The sequence below is a fragment of the Oncorhynchus keta genome, chromosome 34, assembly GCF_023373465.1.
Source record: "Oncorhynchus keta strain PuntledgeMale-10-30-2019 chromosome 34, Oket_V2, whole genome shotgun sequence".
Taxonomy (NCBI): Eukaryota; Metazoa; Chordata; class Actinopteri; order Salmoniformes; family Salmonidae; genus Oncorhynchus; species Oncorhynchus keta.
Window position 1 is genome coordinate 12485635 of NC_068454.1, and position 26415 is coordinate 12512049.

The 26415-nt window shown below is 44.7% G+C and overlaps 1 protein-coding gene across 2 annotated transcripts in view; it reads left to right on the top strand.

Moving 5' to 3' along the window:
• The window catches only part of LOC118366594 (beta-galactoside alpha-2,6-sialyltransferase 2-like), a 102835-nt gene that overhangs the window by 59257 nt on the left and 17163 nt on the right, over window positions 1-26415 (top strand). For both annotated transcript variants that reach the window (XM_052493165.1, XM_052493164.1), the window contains 3 exons: window positions 9296-10404; window positions 18964-19061; window positions 20262-20363. In XM_052493165.1, coding sequence (XP_052349125.1) covers window positions 9390-10404; window positions 18964-19061; window positions 20262-20363 — 1215 coding nt within the window. In that variant the 5' untranslated portion in view covers window positions 9296-9389. The remainder of the gene's footprint in view (window positions 1-9295; window positions 10405-18963; window positions 19062-20261; window positions 20364-26415) is intronic.

Genomic DNA, 26415 nt, shown 5'->3' on the forward strand with positions numbered 1-26415 from the left:
ATACTTCTAAAGTACACAGCAAATAAGGACGTTATTGCCATCATAAAAGGTGAATGATTTTTTTTCAGGCAGAGTTAAAATATTTGTTCACAGGTCTGATTTAAAACTGCTGCTATACATTGTAATGGTTTTGACTTGAGGTTATTATTTATAGGGGTGCCAGGTAGGTTGTGCCTACCAGAGAAAACATTGGTTTCTCCTTTTGGTTTGGGAGGGAATGAGTCCCATCTGGTCCGTCAAGTCTACACCAATACAAAGGACTTATGTGACAGTCAGGATGGAAATAAACTTTTCATAAACCCTTAAAACATTGGAAAGAACTTAAAAAACACCTCCTCATTCACGTCTCCATCACAACCCCACTTTTGGACTGTCACGCCAAAGTTGGCTCCTCTCCTTGTTTGGGCGGTGCTCGACATCACCTGTCCTCTAGCCATCGCCGCTCCACCTTTCATTTTCCATTTGTTTTGTCTTGTTTTTCCGCACACCTGTTTGACATCCCCTCATCACTCTACGTGTATATTAGCCTCTGTTCCCACACTGTTGACAAGGACTGTCACTGGCCACAAAGTTTTGTACATTTCCTAAAGCAAAGGTTCCCCTTTCTAACTTCTGCTAACCCTAACGGTTTAACCTTTTCACCCGAACTGTAATGTTGTTCACTGTAGTTAGTTATTGGTAATAAGCTAACACAAACTCTCATGTGTGATGTCTCCTCGCTAATTAGTACCTTTTATTTCCCAGTGGTGCCCCATTTTCTTCTGGAAGACACATGGACTGTAATACATTTATTTACATTTCTATAAATTGTTTTATTTATACAGGGTGGGTCACCATTGAGACCAGGGTTTCATTTGCTAGGGAGCCCTGTGAACATACCATAAATACAACAAGATTCATCAAAACAAACAACTCTCACATATCACCTCCTTCCAACTCAATCTAAACTGTCCTGTCCAATGGAGAGAAGCGAGTCTAATTTCAAGGCAGCCTGAAGGCTATTCCATGAGCTGGGGCATAAAAACTAAAAACATTTTCGCTGACTTCAGTGGAGACATATGAACCTCTAGAAGCGGCCAGTCCAGAGAGCCGGTGTGAAAATGGCTGGATCTCCAGTTAGTACGTGAGCTAATGTAGTGGGGGGAGTCTCTGAAGAACCACTTTATATACATAAAGTTACCAATGATGGGCACTTTTGGGAGAAATTATTGGGAATATATGGGAATGAACAGGAATATATGGGAATTAACGGAAATATATGCAAATGAATATTAATGCCATTTAAATGTAGATGTTTTTTGCATTGGATATATTTACCATATCATATGGAGACAGAAACAAACATTTGACCTTATAAGTAGACATAATTGCAAATGATTAAATCCTTCTAATAGAAATTTTAAAAACAATTTAGTTACAAACTTTAATTAAATGAGTTGACTCTTCACATGGGATGATTTCACTGAACCACAAAAGAAAGGGAATATTGAATGATCCTCAATGATCCATCGCATCTCCCAAAAATGTTTTCAACATGCATCTGTAAAATCATACCCTGCTGGGGTAATGAGGGGGTGGAGTTTTGTTTCAGAGATTTGACTCCCTTCCAGAAGGCAGCTGGATTCCCAAAATTCTCAGATACACAGTTCAAGAAGAATATTGATTTAGATTTTCAAATCGGATGTTATTTGTCACATGTGCTGACTACAACAGGTGTAGCGCTTACTATTAAATGCTTACTTAAAAGCCCTTAACCAACAATGCAGTTTTAAGAAAAATAAGAGTTAAGAAAATATTTACTAAATAAACTAAAGTGACTTTGTATAGAAAATAAACAGCGAGTAGCAGCAGTGTAAAAAAAAGGGGGTCAATGCAAATAGTACTGTTCAGCAGTCTTATGGCTTGGGGGTAGAAGCTGTTAACCTGTTACTTCTACCCCCTACTTTTTCGAACATTCTGTTAAAAATCGCGCAACATTTCAGCGCCCTGCTGCTCATGCCAGGAATATAGTATATGCATATGATTAGTATGTGTGGATAGAAAACACTCAGACGTTTATAAAACTGGTTAAATCACTGCTGTGACTATAACAGAACGTGCGTTTCATCGAAAAGTGCAGGAAAATCTGATCACTGAAAATGGAAATAAATATCCATGCGCCACTTCCAGGAATTGTTAAAGGTGAACCGAATTAAATGAGGCCGAGGTTGCAGTACCTACAGCTTCCACACGATGTCTTGTAATTTGCTTCGGCTTTGATTCTTGGTCAAACCGAATCAAGGGAACCGATTCCCTCCGGTCTCCGACCGGATGTTTTGTTTCAGGATTTGGCCAGGGTTGTTCCGGTTTTTGGTCACTAGATGCCCCCATTGTGCCTTTTGACCTTTTGTTTCCCCTTGATCCCCATTATTATTTGCACCTGTGCCTCGTTTCCCCTGATTGTATTTAAACCCTTTGTTTTCCTCAGTTCTTTGCTCTGTGTTTGTATGTTAGCATCCAGCCCTAGTACTCTGTGAACTCTTGTTGATCCCGGTGGACTCTCTTGTGGAATTCTGTTTTTTTGTTCTTGTTTGTTTGTTTTTGAGTATCTTTTGAGGCTTTTTGTGCGGATTGTGGATTTACCTTTTTGTCTTGGAGGATTACCTTTGTTCTTGTGGAATTCCTTTTGAGGTTGTGGAGTTACATGTTTTCCTGAAGAACTTCACTTTTTACTTCATTAAATACACCGTCTCAAGTACTGCTGTGTCTGCCTCATCTTCTGGGTTCTGCCGACTATTCGTGGCTCAGTTGGTTAAGTGACTGTTTCTCACTCCGGAGACCCGGGTTCGTAACCGGGTCCTGACAGTTTTGGTTGAGATTTCTCCTGACATTTTTTCCAGACGGACACCTATAGAATTTACATCGCCTCCTGATGAATTGTATCGGTTATTAACGTGTACTAATACCTAAAGTTGCATTACAAAAGTATTTCTAAGTGTTTTGTGAAAGTTTATCGTCAACTTTTTTAATTTTTAAAAATGACGTTACGTTATGAAACGCTATTTTTTTTTCGTTTATCACACAGTCTTCATAGATCGATATCTAGGCTATATATGGGCCGATTTAATCGAAAAAAAGACCCAATAGTGATTATGGGACATCTAGGAGTGCCAACAAAGAAGATGGTCAAAGGTAATGAATGTTTTATATTTTATTGTGCGGTTTGTGTAGCGCCGACTATGCTAATTATTTTGTTTACGTCCCCTGCGGGTCTTTTGGGGTGTTACATGCTATCAGATAATAGCTTCTCATGCTTTCACAGAAAGCATTTTAAAAATCTGACTTGTTGCCTGGATTCACAACGAGTGTAGCTTTAATTCAATACCCTGCATGTGTATTTTAATGAACGTTTGAGTTTTAAATAATACTATTAGCATTTAGCGTAGCGCATTTGCATTTCCAGATCTCTAGATGGGAGGCCTGCGTGCCAGGTAGGAGCAAGAGGTTAAGGAGCATTTTGGACCTAGACTTGCCACTCTGGTACCGCTTGCCGTGCAGTAGCAGAGAGAACAGTATTTGACTAAGGTGGCTGGAGTCTTTGGCAATTTTGTTGGCCTTCTTCTGACATCGCCTGGTATAGAGGTTCTGGATGGTAGGAAGTTTGCCCCCAGTGATGTACTGGGCTGTACGCACTACCCTCTGTAGTGCCGTGCATGCGGATGCCCAGCATTTGCCATACCAGGCAGTGATGCTCTAGATGGTGCAGCTGTAGAACATTTTGAAGATATAATGACCCATGCCAAAGCTTTTCAGTCTCCTGAGGGCAAATAGGCGTTGTCTTGCCCTCTTCATGACTGTCTGTCATAGGTGTGTTTGGAACATGAAAGAAAGTTGGAGCTCTGGACCTGCTCCACTACAGTCTCATCGATGTGAATGGTGGTTTGCTTGGCCCTCCTTTTCCTCTAGTCCACGATCATCTCCTTTGTCTTAATCACATTGTGGGAGAGGTTGTTGTTCTGGCACCACACGGCCAGGTCTCTGACCTCCTCCCTATCGGCTGTCTCGACGTTGCCTACCACCATTGTCGTTGGCAAACTCAATGATGGTGTTGGAGTTGTGCTTGGTCACGCAGTTGTGGGTGAACAGGGAGTACAGGAGGGGACTAAGCATGCACCCCTGAGGGGCTTCTGTGTTGAGGATCAGCGTGGAAGATGTTGCTGCCTACCCTTACCACCTGGGGCCGGCCGTCAGAAAATCCAGGATCCAGTTGCAGAGGGAGGTGTTTAGTCCCAGGGTCCTTAGCTTAGTGATGAGTTTAGTGATGAGCTTTGAGCACACCATGGTGCTGAAAGCTGAGCTGTAGTCAATGAACAGCATTCTCACATAAGTGTTCCTTTTGTCCAGGTGGGAAAGGGCAGTGTGTAGTGCAATAGAGATTGTGTCATCTGTGGATCTATTGGGGCGGTATGCGAACTGGAGTGGGTCTAGGATTTCTGGGATGATGGTGTTGATGTAAGCCATGACCAGCCTTTCAAAGCGCTTCAGACGTAGACGTGAGTTCTACGGGTCGATAGTCATTTCAGCAGGTTACCATGGCATTCTTGGGCACATTGACTATGGTGGACTGCTTGAAACATGTAGGTATTACAGACTTGGTCAGGGTCTGGTGGAAAATGTCAGCGAAAAATCAAATCAAATGTATTTGTCACATACACATGGTTAGCAGATGTTAATGCGAGTGTAGCGAAATGCTTGTGCTTCTAGTTCCGACAATGCAGTGAAGTGAAGACACTTGCAAAACGTCCTGGTAATCTGTCTGGCCCTGCGGCCTTGTGAATGTTGACCTGTTTAAAGGTCTTACTCATCTGCTATCCAGAACAGTTGGTGCTCTCATGCATGCCTCAGTGTTGCTTGCCTCGAAGCGCGCATAGAAGTCATTTATCACATCTGGAATCCTTGTGTCACTGGGAAGCTCGCGGCTGGTCTTCCCTTTGTAGTCCATAATAGTCTGTCCCTTACCCTAAGTTTCTTGAACGGAGCATGCTTATCTGCAATAGAGTGTAGCAAATAAATAAAACAATTTCGGGCCTGATCCAAGTCAGAGATATCTGACACAATCCCCCCATTCATACATTCCCAGATCAGACAATAATTGTTGCTCATTGAAATTGCTATAATTTATCTTTGTAATAATGTGAGGCCAAGATTTAGGTAGCTTTCCATCTCTTATGCAGGCAACGGACAATGGTGACTAAACTCATTAACAAAAATTCCATTGGCTGTATACTTATAAAGGGCATTTGTCAAAATAATATGTACAGTGGCATGTGAAAGTATTCACCCCCTTGGCATTTTTCCTATTCTGTTGCCTTACAACCTGGAATTAAAATAGATTTTGGGGAGGTTTGTAACATTTGATTTACACAACATGCCTACCACTTTGAAGATGCAAAATATTTTTAATTGTGAAACAAACACCATATAAGACAAAAAAACGGAATGTGAGCGTGCATAACTATTCCCCCCCAAAGTCAATACTTTGTTGAGCCACCTTTTGCAGAAATTACAGTTGCAGTTTATTTCACCTTTATTTAACCAGGTAGATTAGTTGAGAACAAGTTCTCATTTACAACTGCGACCTGGACAAGATAAAGCAAAGCAGTGTGACACAGACAACAACACAGAGTTACACATGGAATAAACAATAAACAAGCCAATAACACAATAAACAAGTCAATGACACAATATAAAAAATAAAGTCTATATACATTGTGTGCAAAAGGCATGAGGAGGTAGGCAATAATTACAATTTAGCAGATTAACACTGGAGCGATAAATGAGCAGATGATGATGTACAAGTAGAGATTTTTTCATTTTTTAATTTCACCTTTATTTAACCAGGTAGGCTAGTTGAGAACAAGTTCTCATTTACAACTGCGACCTGGCCAAGATAAAGCATAGCAGTGTGAACAGACAACAACACAGAGTTACACATAGAGTAAATAATAAACAAGTCAATAACACAGTAGAAAAAAAGTCTATATACATTGTGTGCAAAAGGCATGAGGAGGTAGGCGAATAATTACAATTTAGCAGATTAACACTGGAGTGATAAATGATCAGATGATCATGTGCAAGTAGAGATACTGGTGTTGCAAAAGAGCAGAAAAGTAAATCAAATAAAAACAGTATGGGGATGAGGTAGGTAGATTGGGTGGGCTATTTACAGATGGACTATGTACAGCTGCAGCGATCGTTTAGCTGCTCAGATAGTTGATTTTTAAAGTTGGTGAGGGAAATAAAAGTCTCCAACTTCAGCGATTTTTGCAATTTGTTCCAGTCACTGGCAGCAGAGAACTGGAAGTAAAGGCGGCCAAATGAGATGTTGGCTTTGGGGATGATCAGTGAGATATACCTGCTGTAACGTGTACTACGGGTGGGTGTTGTTATCGTGAACTGAGATAAGGCGGAGCTTTACCTAGCATAGAGTTATAGATAACCCGGAGCCAATGGGTCTGGCGATGAATATGTGATGAATATGTAGCGAGTGGCAGCCGACTAGAGCATACAGGTCGCAGTGGTGGGTGGTATAAGGTTATTTGGTAACAACGGATGGCACTGTGATAGACTGCATCCAGTTTGCTGAGTAGAGTATTGAAAGCTATTTTGTAGATGACATCGCCAAAGGCGTAAGTTTGGCGGAGTGAGTGAAGGAGGCTTTGTTGCAAAATAGAAAGCCGATTCTAGATTTTATTTTTGATTGGAGATTGGAGACTGTAAACTCTGGAAGGAGAGTTTACAGTCTAGCCAGACACCTAGGTATTTATAGTTGTCCACATATTCTAGGTCGGAACCGTCCAAGGTGGTGATGCTAGTCGGGCGGGCGGGTGCGGGCAAAAATGGTTGTAAAACCAAATGCATGCTTTTCTAGTGTTTAAGAGAAGTTGGATGCCACGGACGGAGTGTTGTATGGCATTGAAGCTCGTTTGGAGGTTAGTTAGCACAGTGTACAAGGAAGGGCCAGAAGTATACAGAATGGTGTCGTCTGCATAGAGGTTTATCAAGGAATCGCCCGCAGCAAGAGCGACATCATTGATATATACAGAGAAAAGAGTCGGCCCGAGAATTTAACCCTGTGGTACCCCCATAGAGATTGCCAGAGGTCCAGACAAGTTGCCAGAGAGTGGTCTCTTTGGGTATGTCTCTATAAGCTGGGCACATCTAGCCACTCAGATTTTTGCCCATTCTTCAAGGCAGAACTGCTCCAGCTCCTTGAAGTTGGATGGGTTCCGCTGGTGTACAGCAATCTTTAAGTCATACCACAGATTCTCAATTGGATTGCGGTCTGGGCTTTGACTAGGCCATTCCAAGACATTTAAATGTTTCCCCTTAAACCATCTGAGTGTTACTTTAGCAGTATGCTTAGGGTCATTGTCCTGCTCGAAAGTGAACCTCCGTACCAGTCTCAAATCTCTGGAAGACTGAAACAGGTTTCTCTCAAGAATTTCCCCGTATTTAGCATCATCCATCATTCCTTCAATTCTGACCAGTTTCCCAGTCCCTGCCAATGGAAAAACGTCCCCCCTCATGATGCTGCCACCACCGTGCTTCACTGTGGGGATGTTGTTCTCGGTGTGATGAGAGGTGTTGGGTTTGCGCCAGACATAGCGTTTTCCTTGATGTCCATAAAGGGGAAAAAAATCAGATCTGAAAAGAGTACCTTCTTCCATATGTTTGGGGGTCTCCCACATGCCTTTTGGCGAAGCGCAAAAGTGTTTGCTTATTTTCTTTTTTAAACAATGCCTTTTTTTCTGGCTAATCTTTCGTAAAGCCCAGCTCTGTGGAGTGTATGGCTTAAAGTGGTCCTATGGACAGATACTCCATTCTCCGCTGTGGAACTTTGCAGCTCCTTCAGGGTTATCTTTGGTCTCTTTGTTGCCTCTGATTAATACCCTCCTTGCCTGGTCCATGAGTATTGGTGGGCAGCCCTCTCTTGGCAGGTTTGTTGCGGTGCCATATTTTTTTATAATGGATTTAATGGTGCTCCGTGGGATGTTCAAAGTTTCTGATATTTTTTTATAACCCTTCCCTGATCTGTACCTCTCTACAACTTTGTCCCTGACCTGTTTGGAGAGCTCCTTGGTCTTCGTGGTGCCACTTGCTTGGTAGTGCCCCTTGCTTAGTGGTGTTGCAGACTCTGGGGCCTTTTGTGACAGGTCATGTGACACTTAGAAGGCACACAGGTGGAGTTTATTTAACTAATTATTTGACTTCTGAAGATAATTGGTTGCACCAGATCTTATTTAGGGGCTTCATAGCAAATCAGGTGAATACAAGTGCACATATTTTTAACAAAATAGGAAAAACTCCAAGGGCGATGAATACTTTTTCAAGGCACTGTAAAATAGATTTTTCAGTGTGTTTAAAGTTGAAGCGGTGTAACGGCGTTCGTTTGTTGAAGGAGAGTCGGACCAAAATGCAGCGTGGTGGTTACTCATGTCTTTAATGAATAAATAGCGAAACATGAAATAACTAAATAAATACAAATCAACAAACGGAACGTGAAAACCTAATTACAGCCTATCTGGTGAAACTACACAGAGACAGGAACAATCACCCACGAAATACACAGTGAAACCCCGGCTACCTAAATATGGTTCCCAATCAGAGACAACGAGAATCACCTGACTCTGATTGAGAACCGCCTCAGGCAGCCAAACCCCTACTCAGCCGCAATCCCAATGCCTACAAAACCCCAATACGAAACACATTTAAACCCATGTCACACCCTGGCCTGACCAAATATATAACGCAAACACAAAATACTATGACCAAGGCGTGACAGGCGGCTTCGTTCAGTTATCAAATGAGGCTGAAAGATATCAGTATATCAGAAACTGACATTAACTAATCCAGATTAATATCACCCAAAATTAATCTTTCAGATTCACCAAGTTAGATAGCAAGTCAGACAATTGGCGAAGAGCACATGTTGAAAATGTAAGTTGTCTTTTGTAAATCTGACGACACCTTCACCTCTGCCAGATCTATAACCAGCCAGAGACACGTCAGTATCTGGCACAGTCTTCTTTAGCCAAGTTTCAGATATTACCAGAATTTCCACGTTAGTTTGAGAAGCCCAAACTATATATAGGGGCACCAGGTGAGGTAAGTCTAGGAAAAGACAATAAGATACACACACACACTAATACCAATATATCTGAAAAGACTGGGGATTTATTTTAACCAAAGTCAAAACATTCAGGTCCACTTAAGGTGTAGACTAACTGTCACCTTTGACCTCTCACCTCTGCAGGCCCTCCGGCTGTCCTCTCTGCTGTGTCCTGGCTTCTGACTGCTGATTGGAGCTGGCCTGGTGTGCTTATAAGTGTGTGAGAGATTGTAAGGAGATGAAGTCCAGTATGCGTCAGTGGCGGAGGCTGCTGTTGGTGGGCATGTTGGCATGGGCCCTCCTCTTCCTGGCTCTGCTCTCCTACTTCCTGGATACCCCTGTGCACAACGAGCCCCTGACCTCCGCCAGCTCCTCGCTCTCCCAGCACCCCGACACACGGCGCCTGGCCTCCATCCAAGGCGCCTCCCACCAGCAGCACCGCTCCATCATGGGCTCCCGGCCCGAACCCACCTACAACACCTTTACCACAGAATATCCCGACCAAGACCCTAACCATTACCCAGACTCCGAGCCTAGCTCCTCCTCCACCACCCCTGAGCCTGGCCTGGAGCTGAGCTACGGGACCAGCCAAGAGATGGAGGGGGGCAGCCGCCAGCAGCAGGACTACCTGGACGCCCAGACCCTGGCTGCCTGGTCCTCCTCTAGCACGGAGAACGTGGGTTCCCACTCCGACCAGACAGTAACTCGAAACAGTGAGAGACCTGCCTGGACCACCGGCCGGGGGCCCAATCGAACCACACGCCGGTCCTCACGTGAGGATGAAGAGGGGGTAGAGACTAACAAAAGCCACAAGAGGTGGACCATGGTGGGGGATCATGGGGGGGAGAGGCGAGGAAAAGAAGAGGAGGGTTTAGAGGAGGACTACTCCTCCAAGTCTGCCTCACTGGTGCAGCGACTCTGGCGGGGAAAAGTGTCCTCTGGGATGCTGTCCCCGCGACTGCAGCACGCCAAGCGGGACTACCTGAGTGCCAACAAGCACCACGTATCCTATAAAGGAGGCCGGCGAGCTGCTCAGAGCTCCAGGGAACTACTGTGTGAGCTGAAGGACCAGGCCCGGCTGAGGACGCTGGACGGGTCTGAGCAGCCTTTCTCTTCACTGGGCTGGGCCCGCTTGGTACCGCGCCTGTCCCTGGAGCAGCTCTACAGACAAGGGGCCCAGAGAGGCTTTAGGAGCTGTGCTGTGGTGACCTCTGCTGGGGCTATTTTGCACTCAGGCCTGGGGAAGGAGATCGGTGAGTGAAGGGTAGAGGGGTCAGGGAGGGGAGGGGAGGGAAAAGAGGTAGAGGGGAGCAGAGGAGGGGGAGAGAGAAGGGAGGGTGATGGAGGGATGCAGGTTAAATGGGGAGGCAGGGTGATGGAGGGATGCAGGTTGATGGACGGATGCAGGTTAAATGGGAAGGCAGGGTGATGGAGGGATGCAGGTTAAATGGGAAGGCAGGGTGATGGAGGGATGCAGGTTAAATGGAGGCAGGGTGATGGAGGGAGGCAGGTTAAATGGGAAGGCAGGGTGATGGAGGGATGCAGGTTAAATGGGGAGGCAGGGTGATGGAGGAATGCAGGTTAAATGGAGGCAGGGTGATGGAGGGATGCAGGTTAAATGGGAAGGCAGGGTGATGGAGGGATGCAGGTTAAATGGGAAGGCAGGGTGATGGAGGGATGCAGGGTGATGGAGGGATGCAGGTTAAATGGGAAGGCAGGGTGATGGAGGAATGCAGGTTAAATGGGAAGGCAGGGTGATGGAGGGATGCAGGTTAAATGGAGGCAGGGTGATGGAGGGATGCAGGTTAAATGGGAAGGCAGGGTGATGGAGGGATGCAGGTTAAATGGGAAGGCAGGGTGATGGAGGGATGCAGGTTAAATGGGAAGGCAGGGTGATGGAGGGATGCAGGTTAAATGGGGAGGCAGGGTGATGGAGGGATGCAGGTTAAATGGAGGCAGGGTGATGGAGGGAGGCAGGTTAAATGGGAAGGCAGGGTGATGGAGGGATGCAGGTTAAATGGGGAGGCAGGGTGATGGAGGAATGCAGGTTAAATGGAGGCAGGGTGATGGAGGGATGCAGGTTAAATGGGAAGGCAGGGTGATGGAGGGATGCAGGTTAAATGGGAAGGCAGGGTGATGGGGGGATGCAGGGTGATGGAGGGATGCAGGTTAAATGGGAAGGCAGGGTGATGGAGGAATGCAGGTTAAAAATGGAGGGGAAGGCAGGGTGATGGAGGGATGCAGGTTAAATGGAGGCAGGGTGATGGAGGGATGCAGTTTAAATGGGAAGGCAGGGTGATGGAGGGATGCAGGTTAAATGGGAAGGCAGGGTGATGGAGGGATGCAGGTTAAATGGGAAGGCAGGGTGATGGAGGGATGCAGGTTAAATGGGAAGGCAGGGTGATGGAGGGATGCAGGTTAAATGGGAAGGCAGGGTGATGGAGGGATGCAGGTTAAATGGGAAGGCAGGGTGATGGAGGGGTGCAGGTTAAATGGGGAGGCAGGGTGATGGAGGAATGCAGGTTAAATGGGAGGCAGGGTGATGGAGGGATGCAGGTTAAATGGGAAGGCAGGGTGATGGAGGGATGCAGGTTAAATGGGAAGGCAGGGTGATGGAGGGATGCAGGTTAAATGGGAAGGCAGGGTGATGGAGGGATGCAGGTTAAATGGGAAGGCAGGGTGATGGAGGGGTGCAGGTTAAATGGGGAGGCAGGGTGATGGAGGAATGCAGGTTAAATGGAGGCAGGGTGATGGAGGGATGCAGGTTAAATGGGAAGGCAGGGTGATGGAGGGATGCAGGTTAAATGGGAAGGCAGGGTGATGGAGGGATGCAGGTTAAATGGGAAGGCAGGGTGATGGAGGGATGCAGGTTAAATGATGGAGGGATGCAGGGTGATGGAGGGATGCAGGTTAAATGGGAAGGCAGGGTGATGGAGGTTAAATGCAGGTTAAATGGGGAAGGCAGGGTGATGGAGGGAGGTTAAATGGAGGCAGGGTGATGGAGGGATGCAGGTTAAATGGGAAGGCAGGGTGATGGAGGGATGCAGGTTAAATGGGAAGGCAGGGTGATGGAGGGATGCAGGTTAAATGGGAAGGCAGGGTGATGGAGGGATGCAGGTTAAATGGGAAGGCAGGGTGATGGAGGGATGCAGGTTAAATGGGAAGGCAGGGTGATGGAGGGATGCAGGTTAAATGGGAAGGCAGGGTGATGGAGGGATGCAGGTTAAATGGGGAGGCAGGGTGATGGAGGGATGCAGGTTAAATGGGAAGGCAGGGTGATGGAGGGATGCAGGTTAAATGGGGAGGCAGGGTGATGGAGGGATGCAGGTTAAATGGGAAGGCAGGGTGATGGAGGGATGCAGGTTAAATGGGAAGGCAGGGTGATGGAGGGATGCAGGTTAAATGGGAAGGCAGGGTGATGGAGGTTAAATGGAGGCAGGGTGATGGAGGGATGCAGGTTAAATGGGAACGCAGGGTGATGGAGGGATGCAGGTTAAATGGGAAGGCAGGGTGATGGAGGGATGCAGGGTGATGGAGGGATGCAGGTTAAATGGGATTAAGGGATTAAAGAGAACTGGGAAACTTTTATCGGTACAGTAGATTAAAAAACAACAACTCTGTTTTCCCTTTACCCAATAGTTAAATAAAGGTTCAATAAAATGTTTTAAAGTAATACCCTAATGAATAATACCCTATGTGTTGTGACTGTGTTGTGACTGTGTTGTGACTGTGTTGCGACTGTGTGAAATACATAATTGATCCTGATCAACTGTCTCTGTGGCAACCCTGTCTCTGTGGCAGTGTCTGTGCGAGGGGAGAATGATGACTCTTTACGCCGTGACATCCACAGCATTGATTGGAAAGTCAAATTGTCCTGTCACTCTATCGACTTCCCCATTCGCCTCTAGCATAGTATTAGTTTATTGTAGCAGAGAGAGACGTTTTGGCTTGGGCTCTATACTGTCTCTCACACACTGAGTAGCAGACATCCGTCACCCTGTAGTAGCAATCTCTGTGATTGACTGAAAGGGCTTTGGCATAAGTAATTCAAAGCCAATCAGATCCCCAGAAGGGTCATGATGAGTTAGTTTGGAGATCCTCTATAGACTTTTAGAATACTTTGGCCGACTGCATTGCATTATCTGTGTGTGTTTGTGTGTTCTGTTCTCTGTGTTGGAGGCTGTATGGCGTACGGAGAGTGTGAACTCAGGGACAGATGGCTCACTTTGGGGGGGCAACTGGTAACAAATCAAGTTCGTTCACATCACCCATGTAGATTAGGGATGCACATTTTGGTAAATTTCGCTGCAGACTAACTGACCCTCATTAACCAGTCAACAAACTGTATTCTTTTTTTCAAAAAGTAAAATGACATGACCAACATTAAATACTATCAGAGATCTGTATATAATGACGAGATGCTTATGTTTCCGCCATTACAATGGAAGCCGGCCCAAGGCGAGAAGGCCGAAAATAAGCCCATAGAAACGCATTGGACTTATTTAGGACAGATTTTGGCGAGAGTGTAACCTCTCGCTTTGCCTTGTCCTCTTTGATACTATGCATGCTTACAAGGACAGGACATTTTTCATTAAGAGCTTGTGACTCCCCATCCCACATGAGGGAGCGTAATCATCGACTGACACTAATTAGCATAACGCAACGGACATAAATATTCCTAGAAAATATTCCTATTCATGAAAATCACAAGTGAAATATATCGAGACACAGCTTAGACACAGCTTAGCCTTTTTTTCAAAATATGCTTTACAGCCAAAGCTAGACAAGCATTTGTGTAAGTTTATCGATAGCCTAGCATAGCATTTTGTCCAGCTAGCAGCAGGTAACTTGATCACGGAAATCAGAAAAGCAATCAAATTAAATCGTTTACCTTTGATGAGCTTCGGATGTTTTCACTCACGAGACTCCCAGTTATATAGCCAATGTTCCTTTTTTCCAAAAATAAAATTTTTGTAGGGGAAATAGCTCCGTTTGTTCTTCACGTTTGGCTGAGAAATCCCCCGGAAACTGCAGTCACAAAAACGCCGAAAAATACTCCAAATTAGCTCCATAATATCGACAGAAACATGGCAAACGTTGTTTATAATCAATCCTCAAGGTGTTTTTCAAATATCTATTTGATAATATATCCACCGGGACAATTGGTTTTTCAGTAGGACCGATTGGAATAATGGCTACCTCTGTATTTTACTCGAGAATCACTCTGGGAGCCATTAGGTGACCAGTTGCGCAATGTAGCGGCTTACGGGTATTCAACAAAAATCAAAAAAAAAAAAAAAAAAAAAAGGAATCTGGTTGATAGCCCATTCACTGCTCAATAGGGACACATTGGAACGCAGCGCTTTTAAAACATGAGGCACTTCCGGATTGTATTTTTCTCAGGCTTTCGCCTGCAATATCAGTTCTGTTATACTCACAGACAATATTTTTACAGTTTTGGAAACGTTAGAGTGTTTTCTATCCTAAGCTGTCAATTATATGCATATTCTAGCATCTTGTCCTGACAAAATATCCCGTTTACTACAGGAATGTTATTTTTCTAAAAATGAATATACTGCCCCCTAGTCACAAAAGGTTAATGGAAACATTCAACAATGGCAAGCCTATTGTCTCACAGTCAAAAGGCTTTATTGAACATGCAACTCCTGTAATGAAGCAGCTAATAAAACTTATTTTCAAATATTTTCCCAAATGCAATTCACTGAAAATATCCAGTTATAAACTGCGGTCCTAATGCGAGCAGTTCCATATGTGACAGAGATTAAAATATCCCACCTTTCCAACAAGTCAGTTTGTCAAATGTCTACCCTACTAGATCTGCCCCCGCCAACTGTAAGTGCTGTTATTGTGAAGTGGAAACATCTAGAAGCAACAACGGCCACTCACCAACCGACCAAACAACCAACCGACCGGCCGAGGGGGAACTCCTACATGATAAAGGCCTTTGTGATGAGCCACATAATATACTCATTCAGTATTGAACCTCTGTGAGGTTAGAAGAGACAAATCTAGTTTAATTAACTGTATAGATTGGCGAACAGGAAATATAACCACATTGATCACACTTAGTTACGCCAAATTGAGAGCTTGGAACTATAAGGTTCTATCTGCTAAAAGAAAATTCTGAGATAGTTGACTTTAAAGTTCAGAACCCTCATTGGTTTGAACAGTGTCAGCTATTTTTTTTAAATCTTATTCTTTTCAACTTAACAACATGAATTAGGGTATTTATAATACTATTTAGGTAGAGAACACTGAACGGAATAAGGCTATGTCAACAACTACATTTTGACCAAAATCTAGATCTAGATAGAACCTTATAGTCCCAGTAGGTGTTTCTGAACTCCTGAGGTGGAAATGACTTCCTGTCTTCCCATCCTTTCCTTCCTTCATGGCTATGTGTGTGTGTGTACAAGTGTGTGTGTGTGTTTGTGTACAAGCATGTGAGCGTGTGTTTGGGATTATAGTCCGTAAAGTGAGAGGTCTTTTGAATCTGTTGCCATCTGTACTGTTTTGCTGCCACCATGTTGTGAATCGACTGAATAACACCCTCAACGGCCTTTTATGTTCAAGTCCTCTCACCACCTCACCTCTCTCTCCCTCCACATCTTTCCTCCTCCACCCCCTATCACACACCGTCCTTCTGAATTCCAAATAGACCCCCATTCCAAGTCCTCTCACCACCTCACCTCTCTCTCCCTCCACATCTTTCCACCTCCACCCCCTATCACACACCGTCCTTCTGAATTCCAAATAGACCCCCATTCCAAGTCCTCTCACCACCTCACCGCTCTCTCCCTCCACATCTTTCCACCTCCACCCCCTATCACACACCGTCCTTCTGAATTCCAAATAGACCCCCATTCCAAGTCCTCTCACCACCTCACCGCTCTCTCCCTCCACATCTTTCCACCTCCACCCCCTATCACACACCGTCCTTCTGAATTCCAAATAGACCCCCATTCCAAGTCCTCTCACCACCTCACCGCTCTCTCCCTCCACATCTTTCCACCTCCACCCCCTATCACACACCGTCCTTCTGAATTCCAAATAGACCCCCATTCCAAGTCCTCTCACCACCTCACCGCTCTCTCCCTCCACATCTTTCCACCTCCACCCCCTATCACACACCGTCTTTCTGAATTCCAAATAGACCCCCATTCCAAGTCCTCTCACCACCTCACCGCTCTCTCCCTCCACATCTTTCCACCTCCACCCACTATCACACACCGTCCTTCTGAATTCCAAATAGACCCCCATTCCTTGGCTATCACTTACCTTAGTCACTATTAGAGCCATGACCATGTGGCTTGTACATGGTTGTTCATTTGAAATCTAAGACGTACCTTTTGAGATGAAGACCGTGTATGCAGTAACATTACTCTTATCAGGTATAGTCCTGGGACAAATAAATGGGCCTGTCCATCGGCCGTACGAGCTAGAGGCATGAAGACCAAAACCGACTCTTTGAATGTCAGTGAGAACTACTGGGAGTCCGTCTATAGGGGTTAAGCAAAGTGTTGATCTACTGAATGCCAATAGCTTCCACGTGGTTTACTGGTGTCATTGAGGAAGTGGAGGATAGCTTTGCTGTGGAAGTCCATCCTTTGGAAGTGTCAGCTCAACTATACATGATCGTTCATCCTAGTGTCATGTAGCCCTGCTGAAGTCACAATGGACTGCTCGACCAGCGGAGAGACACTGATTAAGAGTGGCTGAGTTTAGCACTGACCATCAATCATAACTGTGTGTGCGCGTGCGTGCGTGGAGGCCTATATGTGTATCTGTGTCCGTTCATGTGTGTGCAGGCCAGTAGGACACACTCCCTGTCTCTATGCTGTGTACTAGCCTGTTGATAGCCTCTAGACTAGACTAGGTTCAGTCTGAAAATGTTGTTTCCTGGTGGTGATTGATGATGGGTCATACAGTTCATACTGGAAGAGCAGACCTGTGCCTGTCAAAGTCTCTTCAGTTACACACGTTGACCACAAGGCTGCGCTCTTTCTGTGTCTATGAGTAGTGATACTGTCATGTAAAAATAACAGAGCTGAATCCTGCACCAGATCGTTCATGTACCGGATTGTTCATGTCAAATGGCTATTCACGCTTACCAGTCATTCAGCTCAAGTGTTTTGACTATGGCTGAAAGCAGAGGGCTTTTTCTGTCTCTATGGATGGAGGGAGGTAGGTCACTTTTTTCAGGCCAGGGAGACTTGCTAGTGAAGTGCTTCAGCTCAACTGCAGGGGGTAAATAAGATGCAGGTACTCATGCTCTCTCTCTCACGCTCTCTTTCTCTCTATGTTGGGCTCTTTGTGGATATAACCCTCTTTGTCTGTTTGAGCCATAGGTTAACGTGTGTGTGTGTGTGTGTGTGTGTGTGTGTGTGTGTGTGTGTGTGTGTGTGTGTGTGTGTGTGTGTGTGTGTGTGTGTGTGTGTGTGTGTGTGTGTGTGTGTGTGTGTGTGTGTGTGTGTGTGTGTGTGTGTGTGTGAATCCTGTTTGTTGTAATTCCCCTGAGCCATCACCTTAACCTGCTAAATCATAGTATTTGACCAGAGTAAACAGTCTGGACCAGCTAAATCATAGTATTTGACCAGAGTGAACAGTCTGGACCAGCTAAATCATAGTATTTGACCAGAGTGAACAGTCTGGACCAGCTAAATCATAGTACTTGACCAGAGTGAACAGTCTGGACCAGCTAAATCATAGTATTTGACCAGAGTAAACAGTCTGGACCAGCTAAATCATAGTATTTGACCAGAGAAAACCGTCTGGACCAGCTAGATCATAGTATTTGACCAGAGTAAACAGTCTGGACCAGCTAAATCATAGTATTTGACAAGAGTAAACCGTCTGGACCAGCTAAATCATAGTATTTGACAAGAGTAAACCGTCTGGACCAGATAAATCATAGTATTTGACCAGAGTAAACAGTCTGGACCAGATAAATCATAGTATTTGACCAGAGTAAACCGTCTGGACCAGCTAAATCATAGTATTTGACCAGAGTGAACAGTCTGGACCAGCTAAATCATACTATTTGACCAGAGTAAACAGTCTGGACCAGCTAAATCATAGTATTTGACCAGAGTAAACAGAAGACAGACTGTTGGATGCATCTAGGAGCTGGTCCTTTATGAGCACTTGATTGATTGGCCTTCCATACTTCTCTTTGACTTAGTTTAATGATACTTGATTGTATAAATTGAATGATGCTTGATTTTCCTAGCTGAGTGGCATTTGATTTTCCTAGCTGAGTGGCATTTGATTTTCATAGCTGTGGCATTTGATTTTCCTAGCTGAGTGGCATTTGATTTTCATAGCTGTGGCATTTGATTTTCCTAGCTGAGTGGCATTTGATTTTCATAGCTGTGGCATTTGATTTTCATAGCTGAGTGGCATTTGATTTTCCTAGCTGAGTGGCATTTGATTTTCCTAGCTGAGTGGCATTTGATTTTCCTAGCTGAGTGGCATTTGATTTTCCTAGCTGAGTGGCATTTGATTTTCATAGCTGTGGCATTTGATTTTCCTAGCTGAGTGGCATTTGATTTTCATAGCTGTGGCATTTGATTTTCCTAGCTGAGTGGCATTTGATTTTCATAGCTGTGGCATTTGATTTTCATAGCTGAGTGGCATTTGATTTTCCTAGCTGAGTGGCATTTGATTTTCCTAGCTGAGTGGCATTTGATTTTCCTAGCTGAGTGGCATTTGATTTTCCTAGCTGAGTGGCATTTGATTTTCTTTGTTCAGTGACATTAAATTGACTTATGTTGTCTTTGCCTAACCCCCAGATTCCCATGATGCAGTTCTGCGGTTCAACACAGCACCTACAGAGGGCTATGAGAGGGACGTGGGGAACAAGACCACCATCCGCATCATTAACTCGCAGGTGTGTGTGTGTGTCAGTCAGGGATGAAGGAAGTATTTTTCACATGGGGTGCTTATTATAAAATGATTTAAGCCCAATTGAGATTTTTCTAGTTGTCATTTCTGACATTTGGTAGGCTATTTGTCAACTCGTCTATAATAAGATACATGAAGCTTCTCTTCGGTCATAACTTCTTGCTCTAGAAGACTAAATAAAGCGCTGCTCACCAGAATGTCAGAAATCATCCAGTTTTCTCTTTCATTTCTGCTTCTCTCGTGCAACGAGGATGTTTAGGGGCCAGGGAGAAAACATACCATTCTTCCCATTTACAAATGACATCAGTTTGACCGGTTGTAAAGAAATGAAACACTGTGAAAACGATCAAACATATATCTGATGAGATTTCAGTTCGACTTGGATGCATTTACGTGTTTGAAATACTGTCAGTTTTATGTGATTGAGTTCCTAACCGCACATTCCCATTCTCTCAAGAGATGCTGAAAGAAAGAAATCCAATTTCTTCTCTCCTGTTCCAGAGACAAAATTAACATTTGTTGTAGCTACTATTTTACTACAAGAAATACATAGTTATGAATTAGTTAATATTATATTACTCTACAGGTTAGAGGTTATAGACCTATAGTTAATATTATATTACTCTACAGGTTAGAGGTTATAGACCTAGAGTTAATATTATATTACTCTACAGGTTAGGGGTTATAGACCTATAGTTAATATTATATTACTCTACAGGTTAGAGGTTATAGACCTAGAGTTAATATTATATTACTCTACAGGTTAGAGGTTATAGACCTAGAGTTAATATTATATTACTCTACAGGTTAGGGGTTATAGACCTAGAGTTAATATTATATTACTCTACAGGTTAGGGGTTATAGACCTAGAGTTAATATTATATTACTCTACAGGTTAGAGGTTATAGACCTAGAGTTAATATTATATTACTCTACAGGTTAGAGGTTATAGACCTAGAGTTAATATTATATTACTCTACAGGTTAGGGGTTATAGACCTAGAGTTAATATTATATTACTCTACAGGTTAGGTGTTATAGACCTAGAGTTAATATTATATTACTCTACAGGTTAGGGGTTATAGACCTATAGTCAGTTTCCAGATTTCAGTTTCTATTCCATTTGTATGGGCACTGCAATGCTGCATCTAGTTTCCTGTGTCAACTTTGACTCCTCCCCTTAACAGATCCTGGCCAATCCTGATCACCGCTTCAACACCAGCTCCCTGTATAAGAACGTGACTCTGGTGGCCTGGGACCCTGCTCCGTATGCTGTCAACCTACACAAGGTGTGTGTGTCTGTGTGTTTGAAGCAGACACTATTCTCTTTTCTTACTTTGCCCACTCTGTCTGAGAAGCCCAGTAACGGCATCTAGCAGGCAATATGTAAAGAACGTCACCCAGCAGAGCCCCAAAGTCCTGTTGAATGGGTGGAGGATGGGCCAAGGTTACGATCAAATCAAATCAAATGTTATTTGTCACATACACATGGTTAGCAGATGTTAATGTGAGTGTAGCGTAATGATTGGTTATTACTGCATTGTCAGATCTATAAGCACAATGAATTATCTAACCTAACAATTCCACAACAACTACCTTATACACACAAGTGTAAAGGGATGAAGAATATGTACATAAAAATATATGAATGAGTGATGGTACAGTACGGCATAGGCAAGATGCAGTAGATGGTATAGAGTACAGTATATACATATGAGATGAGTAATGTCGGGTATGTAAACATAAAAGTGGCATTATTTAAAGTGATTAAAGTGGCTGTTTAACAGTCTGATGGCCTTGAGATAGAAGCTGTTTTTCAGTCTCTCGGTCCCAGCTTTGATGCACCTGTACTAACCTCGCCTTCTGGATGATAGCGGGGTGAACAGGCAGTGGCTCGGGTGGTTGTTGTCCTTGATGATCTTTATGGCCTTCCTGTGACATCGGGTGGTGTAGGTGTCCTGGAGGGCAGGTAGTGATGCGTTGTGCAGATCTCACTACCCTCTGGAGAGCCTTACAGTTGTGGACGGAGCAGTTGCCATACCAGGCGGTGATACAGCCCGACAGGATGCTCTCAATTGTGCATCTATAGAAGTTTGTGAGTGCTTTTGGTGAAAAAAAAAAAAATTCTCCAGCCTCCTGAGGTTGAAGAGGCGCTGCTGCGCCTTCTTCACCACGCTGTCTGTGTGGGTGGACCAATTCAGTTTGTCCGTGATGTGTACGACGAGGAACTTAAAACTTACTACCCTCTCCACTACTGTCCCGTCGATGTGGATAGGGGGGGTGCTCCCTCTGCTGTTTCCTGAAGTCCACGATCATCTCCTTTGTTTTAGTTGAAGTTGAGTGTGAGGTTATTTTCCTAACACCACGCTCCGAGGGCCCTCACCTCCTCCCTGTAGGCCGTCTCGTCTCTGTTAGTAATCAAGCCTACCACTGTAGTGTCGTCTGCAAACTTGATGATTGAGTTGGAGGCGTGCATGGCCACGCAGTCGTGGGTGAACAGGGAGTACAGGAGAAGGCTCAGAACACACCCCTGTGGGGCCCCAGTGTTGAGGATCAGCGGGGTGGAGATGTTGTTATCTACCCTCACCATCTGGGGGCGGCCCTTCAGGAAGTCCAGTACCCAGTTGCACAGGGCAGGGTCGAGACCCAGGGTCTCGAGCTTGATGATGAGTTTGGAGGGTACTATGGTGTTAAATGCTGAGCTGTAGGCAATGAACAGCATTCTCACATAGGTACTCCTCTTGTCCAGATGGGTTAGGGAAGAGTGCAGTGTGGTTGCGATTGCGTTGTCTGTGGACCTATTGGGGCGGTAAGCAAATTGGAGTGGGTCTAGGGTGTCGGGTAGGGTGGAGGTGATATGGTCCTTGACTAGTCTCCCAAAGCACTTCATGATGATGGAAATGAGTGCTACGGGGCGGTAGTCGTTTGGCTCAGTTACCTTAGCCTTCTTGGCAACAGGAACAATGGTGGCCCTCTTGAAGCATGTGGGAACAGCAGACTGGGATAAGGACACACCAGTCAGCCCCGGCGGCTGGTGATGCCGCCGGGGCCTGCAGCCTTGCGAGGGTTAACACGTTTAAATGTTTTACTCACATCGGCTGCAGTGAAGGAGTGTCCACAGGTTTTGGTTGCGGGCCATGTCAGTGGCACTGTATTGTCCTCAAAGCGAGCAAAGAAGTTGTTTAGTCTGTCTAGGAGCAAGACATCCTGGTCTGCGACGGGGCTGGTTTTCTTTTTGTAATCCGTGATTGACTGTAGACCCTGCCACATACCTCTTGTGTCTGAGCCGTTGAATTGCGACACTACATTCTCTATACTGACGCTTAGCTTTTTTGATTGCGGAGGGAATAGCTACACTGTTTGTATTCGGTTATGTTTCCTGTCACCTTTCCCTGGTTAAAAGCAGTGGTTCGCGCTTTCAGTTTCACACGAATGCTGCCATCAATCCATGGTTTCTGGTTTGGGAATGTTTTAATAGTTGCTGTGGGTACGACATCGCTGATGCACTTGCTAATAAACTCGCTCACCGAATCAGCGTATTCGACAATGTTGTTATTTGACGCAGTGGGGAACATATCCCAGTCCACGTGATCGAAGCAATCTTGAAGCGTGGAATCATATTGTTTGGGCCAGCGTTGAACAGACCTGTGCGGGTGCTTTCTGTGGAGTCGTGGTCAGCTTTTCCAAAAGGAGGGCGGGGGAGGGCCTTATATGCGTCACGGAAGTTAGAATAACAATGATCCAGGGTTTTACCAGCCCTGGTAGCACAATCAATATGCTGATAGAATTTATGGAGTCTTGTTTTCAGATTAGCCTTGTTAAAATCCCCAGCTGCAATGAATGCAGCCTCAGGACATGTGGTTTCCAGTTTACATAGAGTCAAAAGAAGTTTGTTCAGGGCCGTCAATGTGTCTGCTGACCAGAAGACCGCTTTGTCTGCCCTTTTTACGGCAACGTTGTTGTGGTTCGCTGGCTGGGATATGATCCACTGTCCTGGGTTGTGGGCAAAACACAGGATCAGCGTTGGGAAAGTCGTATTCCTAATGATGGTGAGTTGACGTTGCTCTTATATTCAGTAGTTCCTCCCGACTGTATGTAATGAAACCTAAGATTACCTGGGGTACCATTGTAAGAAATAACAAAAAACTAGGAACGAGAAGCGAGGCGGCCATCTCTGTCGGCGCCGGATAGTAATGTTAATGAGGAACTGTAGTTGTGAAAGACCACACGTGGACAGGTTAGCCTTGTTGGTCTCTCTAACCCACGGCCTGATGGGACAGACTGCTACATCATACACCCACACACTGTCTAATTATTACATGTCAACTTTCTATAACCCGCATGCCTCCTCCTTTCTCCTCTCTCCAATCCCCTCTTTCTTCTCCTCGTTTTCTGTTCTTCTTTTCTTCTGACATTGCTTCCCTATTTCCCTCCTCTGCCACCTCTTCTTTTCCTCTGACATTGCTTCCCTATTTCCCTCCTCTGCCACCTCTTCTTCCTCTCTTCTTTTCCTCTGACATTGCTTCCCTATTTCCCTCCTCTGCCACCTCTTCTTCCTCTCTTTTATATATTTTACAGTTTCTTCTTTATCGCCACCTACATGTATGTTGACAGTCATAAGGCTGCTAGTTTTAGGTTTCCCCCTTCTCTCTCTCTCCTCTCCTTTCCTTTTCTCTACCCTCCTTTTCTCTACCCTCCTTCTTTCCCCTCCTTCTTTCTCTGTTCCCTCCTTCTTTCTCTCTCCCCTCCTTCTTTCTCTCTCCCCTCCTTCTTTCCCTCTCCCCTCCTTCTTTCCCTCTCCCCTCCTCTTTCTCTCTCCCTACCTTCTCTTTCTCTCTCCCTACCTTCTCTTTCTCTCTCCCCTCCTTCTCTGTCTCCCCTTCCTCATTTCCCTCTCCTCTTGTCACCTCCTCTCTTTATTCCACGATTATTATGCTGCAGGACCAATCAGCCTCTCTCTCTGATCCTCCTCTTTCTTCATGTACCCCCCCTCACTTTATACCTACTTCTCTCTGAGCTGAGGTGCATGCTCAGTAATAAGTCCTGGGGTAAAGGACAAGGCTATGATGATTATTGTGAATCACTGATTAATAGACTTCATGGGACTCCTGGGTCCAGCAGGTTAATCACCCCCCCTATTTCTCCCCACTCCTCTCTTTTCTAATAGATTTGAATTATTTAGTCCTTAGCTCTTGTTTGTTATGTCATCACTTCAGGAGACATGTTATCTTTCTCTCTCTCTCTCTCTCTCTCTGGTGAATACATTTTACAATGGCTGTTAGACTAATACGCTGTTTAATTAAACAGGTGGGAACATAAGTGGAGACGGTTAGCAGGTGTTGCCTGAAATGTTGCAAAACAAACACACAGATCTACACACACTACCTTCAAGGCAGTGTGTGTGTTTAATAGTTTTACCTCAGTAGAGCCCAGACGTCAAGCTGTTAACTTGCTGACCCAGTCTCTCTCCATCACTGTGCTGTCTCTCCTTCTCTCTGTCTCTGAGAGCTGCCTGCCATTCACCACTCAGCCCTTTTTAATTTAATGAACACTTATCAGCCCACAATTTGTTGAAACATTTATTCACACCACTAAAGTCCTCGTAACAATTGTTTTTTCACCCTGCTCCAAATTGGGCTAATTCATAGCCTTTTAAAACGATAAACTTGTATTAGCTAACACAACGTGCCATTGGAACACAGGAGTGATGGTTACTGATAATGGGCAACTGTACGCATATGTAGATATTCCATTAAAAATCAGCCAATAAAAAACCCTTTTGCAATTATGTTAGCATAGCTGAAAACTGTTGTTTTGATTAAAGAAGCAATAAAGCTGGCTTTCTTTAGACTAGTTGAGTATCTGGAGCATCAGCATTTGTGGGTATGATTACAGGCTCAAAATGGCCAGAAATAAGGAACTTTCTTCTGAAACTCGTCAGTCTATTCTTGTTCTGAGAAATTAAGGCTATTCCATGCGAGAAATTGCCAAGAAACTGAAGCTCTCATACAACGCTGTGTACTACTCCCTTCACTGGCTCTAATCAGAATAGAAAGAGGAGTGGGAGGCCCCGGTGCACAACTGAGCAAGAGGACAAGTACAATTAGACTGTCTATTTTGAGAAACCGATGCCTCACAAGTCCTCAACTGGCAGCTTCATTAAATAGTACCCGCAAAACACCAGTTTCAACTTCAACAGTGAAGAGGCGACTCCGGGATGCTCAGAGTTCCTCTGTCCAGTGTCTGTGTTCTTTTGCCCATCTTAATCTTTAATTTTTATTGGCTAGTCTGAGATATGGCTTTTTCTTTGCAACTCTGCCAAGAAGGCCAGCATCCCGGAGTCACCTCTTCAATGTTGACGTTGAGGACACGTTTAAATGTCTTACTCACCTAGTCCTTGTCAGCAGGCCATGTCGGTGGCACTGTGCTATCCTCAAAGCGGGCCATTTTCTTTTGGCTGGTTTTCTTTTTGTAATCCCTGATTGTCTGTAGACCCTTCCATATACGTCTCGTATCTGAGCCGTTGAATTGCGACTCCACTTTGTCCTTATGCTGACATTTCGATTGTTTGATTGCCTTGCGGAGGGAATAACTACACTGTTATATTTGGATGTGACAATCCCAGATGTCTCTCTGGAAAGCAACCCTTGCTCTAATTTCATCTACCTTGTTATCTAGAGACTGGGCGTTAGCAAGTAATATACTCGGAAGCGGTGGGTGGTGTGCGCGCCTCCGAAGTCTGACCAGAAGGCCACTCCGTCTACCTCTTCTGCGGCGACGTTGTTTTGGGTCAGACCCTGAAATCAGTTCAAATTCCTTGGATCGTTTGAACAAAGGATCTGCCTAGGGAAGGTCGTATTCCTGGTCGTAGTGCCGGTAAGTTGACGTCGCTCTGATATCCAATACTCCATCACTCTCCTTCTTGGTCAAATAGCCCTTACACAGCCTGGAGGTGTGTTTTGGGTCATTGTCCTGTTGAAAAACAAATTATAGTCCCACTAAGCACAAACCAAAAGGGACAGCGTATCGCTGCAGAATGCTGCGGTAGCCATGCTGGTTAAGTGTGCCTTGAATTCTAAAATACATCACTGACAGTGTTCCTAAAAAAGCACACCCAAACCTTAACTCCTCCTCCTTCATGCTTCACGGTGGGAACCACACATGCAGAGATCATCCGTTCACCTACTCTGCGCCTCACAAAGACACAGAGGTTGGAACCAAACATCTCAAATTTAGACTCATCAGACCAAAGGACAGATTTCCAGCGGACTAATGTCCATGGCTCGTGTTTCTTGCCCCAAGCACATCTCTCTCTTCTTCTTATTGGTGTCCTTTAGTAGT